This window comes from Populus alba, chromosome 12 (genome assembly GCF_005239225.2).
Source record: "Populus alba chromosome 12, ASM523922v2, whole genome shotgun sequence".
Classification (NCBI taxonomy): domain Eukaryota; kingdom Viridiplantae; phylum Streptophyta; class Magnoliopsida; order Malpighiales; family Salicaceae; genus Populus; species Populus alba.
The window spans coordinates 2564648-2569757 of record NC_133295.1 but is presented as its reverse complement, the minus strand read 5'-3'; the positions used below and the strand labels follow the sequence as shown (position 1 = coordinate 2569757).

Genomic DNA, 5110 nt, shown 5'->3' with positions numbered 1-5110 from the left:
ATTACCCTCTCTTAAAAAAAAAGTGATTCAAAAATTGAATTGAACCATCTGAGAAGGTGTTACACCACACATCAAAATTATGAAATTTATTATATTTAAATAGATACCTCCATAATAAACACATAAGCTTTCTTGTAATAAGTTTTCTGGTAACAAGTTTTCTGGTTCATATTACGAAAGGAGTGACTAGGGAATTAGAGATGACTATTATAATGAGTTCCTCAAATAAAAGTTTTTTTTATCGAGTTTCTCTAATATGAGTTTCTTTAAAAGAAGTTGAGTTTTTTCAACGAGTTCAAGAATAAGAGTTCTTCCAATGAGTTCTTTTAATTGGAGTTCCTCCTATATAAGTTCTTTTAGTGGGAGTTTCTTCAAAGGGAGTTAAGTTTGTTCAATGAGTTTATAATTGAGAGTTCCTCTTATGAGTTCCTTTAATTGGAGTTTCTCCAATAAAAGTTACTCGTACGAGAGTTCATTCAATAAGTTTTTTTCATGTGCTCAATCTAGAAAAAAACTTAACCTTCATGGTCAGCTGCATTTTAAATATAGTAACTCTTCCTACCCTTATGTATAAAAAATATTTTAATAGCCTATTATATTTATCCATAATTAATGCATATATAATGAGTATTTATCTCTTGTTAAATGAAGTAACAGCATAAACAATTTTTTCGTCGTTGTTTTCTTGAAAAATTATTGGCAAAATTTTTCCATCATAATATTTTTCACGTTATTCTGCTGCTTTTTTCTATTGGTGTCTGATAAAACTATTTAATTCATAAAAAAAAAATGAATTCTCATAAGGTGTGAATATTCCTCTTTTCCATACATTCTTCTCAACATATTCTCACCAGGTTTAACAGCTCTTCTTTTTCATGTCACTCTGTCAGCCTAATTTTTCGGAAATTTTTAGGATGACATGAAAGGCGGACAGGCTAGTTAGTTTTCCTCAATCTAAAAGGTCAATGTTTTCCAACTACAAATATAAAAGCAACACTCACCTCTCTTTCGATATCTCTGGCAATTGTAATTAACTCCAATGATTTCCTCTCGGGCTTTCTCTCTCATGCGCAAGCCATTCTTTCCCAGTACTCACTGCCACTCTGATCTTGATTTCTCTTAATCGTTTTTCAATCAACTACTTAATTATCATCTTAATTCCTTCCTCTTGCCCAAGTGTGATTAATTAGTGAAATATGTATAGTTTGTTTTTATCTGTTTCACGAATATGGTTCTGTGGTTTCCTCCCTGCAGCCACATGTCGCTCGTTCGGGACTTTCTATGGTCATGAAAACCGTAACATTATTCGCAGCTTCACGGTTGCCAAGTAAGAGTTGGTGAAATACTTTCAGCCTTTGTATTCTCTTAATTGGTTGTCGTTAATATTTAATTATAAATTTTACTAATATTAGCCTTTAATTTATGACCGGACCTACGGTTTTCCATTATAGGCCATGGCGCAGCAATTATATGCTACAAAGCATGGAGATTCCGAACGGCGGTCATCGCCTCTCGTTTTTCATCTCATATACAATTTCACTTACATCAGACAGTGATGACGATGCTTATCAGGGTAACCTTGCCTTGATTATTCTCTAAGTTTCTTGATGATGTTATGCCTTTAATATTCAATATCTGGTTGAAGTACTTACATAGTTCTCTATAATTTCTTTGAAGAAAATTTTCTACTTGGACTTTTGATCATGTGTTAGATTACATATCCACAGATGCTATTTAAAATCTGAATGCAAAATGTATCAATTATTTAACTTAGAATTTTCAAATACATTGCAGACCCTAATTGGAAGAGAAAACAAACCAAACGGCCTGCAGTACCGTCACCGTCCAAATTTTTCAAGACCAAAAAGTCCAGGCAGACGGAAGCCGGCAGTAGTGACTGTTGCGTAAAGGACGGTCAAAAGGTTTTTAATGTTTCCTTTGATTCTTGGAAATTATTACAAATTCCATCCTTCTACTTATCATATATCCCATAAGTAAGGTTTTGCATGGGAAATTATTGATCATCATCCATATCTGAGGAGCATGGAGCCCATTTTCCTTATATCATGTTATGTTTTAGTTTTCCTTTCTACTTAACCTGGCTCGAGATTTCGGCTAATTGCCTTATATTTTACCTGAATTCGCCTCTTAATCTTTTGCGATAACTTGCAGGTAAAAATTCACCTCAAGCTCTATGATATTCACACTCATGAATTGCGTTGCGAAACTAATGATCCTGAAATAATAGGTCCACGCGAGAACGATATATGTGAAGGTGAAAACTTATTTTTTTGCTCTTTAGGAATGATGCAATATGTTTGTCTACATACTATTTGGAGATAAAGTTGCTAGAATATGGAACTTATGCAGGCTTGTATGAAGGGATTGTGGGCATGCGAGTTGGGCAAATAAGAAGAATCGTCCTTCCGCTGTCTTCGGTCAGTACTTTTATATCTGCTATTTCTTCTTGCTATTATTTGTATGTTTGATTGACAGCTAGTACTGTTCTTACTGTTTTTTTATGAGAAGTTTAAAAATTTTGAATGCTTTTTTAAATAAAATTATTTTTTATATTTTCAGATAGTTGAAATATATTAAAATTAAAAATATTTTTTTAATATAATTTTAAGTAAAAATAACATTTTATACTACCACCACTATTATAATTTCAAAGCGACAACCATGCAAATGTACACCCTTTTTTATTTTAATTTTTTTGGGAAATCTCATCGATCTTTGTATGGCTAAATATCATCCTTTAATAAGTGATATTGATTTCTTTTTGCAAAACTCATTTCCTTCTTTACCATTTTCTCAAGGATATTACTGGAGAACACGATAAGATGATGATGAAGAAGAAGCACTTCGAAGAACATGGAATTTATTATGTGAAGTTGGTCGAAATCATCGGATGACCAACTTGATCTGGAGACCAAATAAGGGGTGTCGCGTGGCTTGTATTCTTAGGTGTAAGAGGTTCTTCAGCTACTAGATGTGATGAAGGATGAAGGACTTTAATTTTTAGTTCACCCGTGGTTTTAGTAAGAGTCGTCTCATTAATAATTAATTAAGTGTGTACGTATTGAATAATGTATAATTATTATGCTTCTGTAAGAACACGTTTGAACTAAGTAATAATAATTTGATATTTAAGAAAAATATAAATTTGTTGTTTTCTTCAATCTCAATATACTTCAAATTAAATTAAGTCCATAAAGTTAATTATCAAACAGAGAATAAACGGATATGTCTAGGGATGTGAAATAAACCCTTTGTATCCCTACATGCATCTAAAAGGTCAATAATACATTATAATGTCACATTTTCAAGAGAAATCTCATATATGCTCACTTGAGCAAAAATATAATATCCTATCATTTTAACTGACATTTATGCAATGTAATTCCGTTTGTGAGAGCGTGTGTGTCTTTTACACACACACACACATCACATTTTAATTGTCATTTTAATAAAACCATCATGTTTGAAATCAAATTATATACGGAATTAAATTTATTTTTTAAATAAATTTAAATTTAATTAATAACCTATTATAGTTTTTATATTTGAGATAAAATATTAAATTACAAAATTAAATTTAATTATATTGCTTAGAATACATGTGGAAATGAATTAAATTAACAAGCTTGGTTATTTTTCCTTTAATTTAAAAATTATATTTTTACAAAAATCATTTATTTTTGTCATAAGCATCCTTATATTTATTTTAAAAACATTTCTAGAAATATTCTGATTAAATTTATTTTACAATTATATAAATAAGTTTGGGGCAATTATATAAATATATTTAGTTCTAACTTTCATGTATAACTTGAACTCTTCAATAATATTTTACTAACTCATCTTTTTCACCGACCATTTACATTAACATGAATGATTATATTAGCTTCATAGATATAGCTAAAATAAACATATCCACATGATAAAAATATATTGAAGTATAGATAAACTCTTCCTCTACTTTTAAGTATTTGAGATGGGATAGTGTAGAACAATTTGGTTGAACTAAAAATTGATGTTCAAGTATTATTACTTTTTTATATAAATATTAGTTAGAACTTTTCTTTTTTTTGTCAGATAACAAATATTTTGTTCTTCTTTCTTTTTTCCCTTTTTATTGTGCTAGGAATTTATCAATTAAATAATATCTTTAAAACATGTTAATTTAGAGATTTTTACCTATAGTTTCATTTGATATTCCATAATAACACAATATAACATTTCAGTCAAAATAAAACATAACAAATAATTATATAAAAAAAGTATTTCAAAGAAGGATGTTCAAATCAATCAGTTGTTATTATAAACTATCATCTTCTTTTGCATAAATTGTAAGAAAAATTGATTTAAAATAAAAGATTTGATTAGTTTTAGTTGCTTGGGAAGCAACAAAGTTTTTTTTTTTTTTTTTGGTTTTGGAAAGACTATTGTAAAATTGATACAAAGTCTACTTAAGAAGAAAGAGAATAAAATCTAAGAAATTCGCTTCAATTAGTTTGTGATTGATGGTAATTAGATTATTCAAATAAATTCTTGAAAGATTGTAAATGCTCTAAATTGGAGATTTTATGTATTTTTATGAAAACATTACAACAAAAACATTGCATATAAGAATAAATAATGTTGATATTTCACATCATTTAGGTGAGTGTTATACCTAATCTTATCTTTTAAAGTATAATGGATCATATGATGGGACACTTGAACATCATCCATAAGAATCTATCCATTTTGAGGTAAGATAATTTAATTAATTTTTAAGCTAGAATTGTTGATGTAACTTTCAAGACTAGTTGAATAGTACTAACATTTATATGATAAGTAATGAATATCTTCTTTGCTCCACATGTTATAAGAAATCGAGATATGTAAGACTATATAAGTAAACATGTCACGAATTTAATTTGCAAGCTGGCCATGCTACGAGTATTGATATGACATAATATTAATACAAACAAGGACTAGTCATTTGCTTTTGGTTTGTAATTTGAAATTTAGATAGTGTTCACATATATATGCATTAATTTTGAAGTTTTGGAAAACAAAAATAGAAACTACCTTAGTAAATTAACCCGTCTATTTTATTAAA

The 5110-nt window shown here is 28.9% G+C and overlaps 1 protein-coding gene across 2 annotated transcripts; it reads left to right on the top strand.

Annotated features, from left to right (window-relative positions):
• The first annotated feature begins 1010 nt into the window (after positions 1-1010).
• LOC140956215 (uncharacterized) lies at positions 1011-3176 on the top strand. 2 transcript variants are annotated; one of them, XM_073412865.1, is made up of 7 exons: positions 1011-1088; positions 1255-1327; positions 1452-1573; positions 1795-1922; positions 2173-2275; positions 2371-2438; positions 2820-3176. In XM_073412865.1, the coding sequence occupies exons 1-7, from the start codon at positions 1040-1042 to the stop codon at positions 2913-2915; spliced, it is 639 nt and encodes a 212-aa protein (XP_073268966.1). In that variant the 5' UTR covers positions 1011-1039; the 3' UTR covers positions 2916-3176. The 2 variants fall into 2 exon arrangements, with proteins under 2 accessions (XP_073268966.1, XP_073268965.1); XM_073412864.1 differs by lacking the exon at positions 1011-1088 and having other exon boundaries at positions 1188-1327.
• Positions 3177-5110: the final 1934 nt, after the last annotated feature.

Bases quoted from the DNA above. Each gene is read 5' to 3' on its own strand.
- LOC140956215 (XM_073412864.1), top strand. From the start codon at position 1,197: ATGTATAGTTTGTTTTTATCTGTTTCACGAATATGGTTCTGTGGTTTC. The intron at 1,574-1,794 runs GTAACCTTGCCT...AATACATTGCAG, and splicing joins TGATGACGATGCTTATCAGG to ACCCTAATTGGAAGAGAAAA. The intron at 2,439-2,819 runs GTCAGTACTTTT...CATTTTCTCAAG, and splicing joins TCGTCCTTCCGCTGTCTTCG to GATATTACTGGAGAACACGA.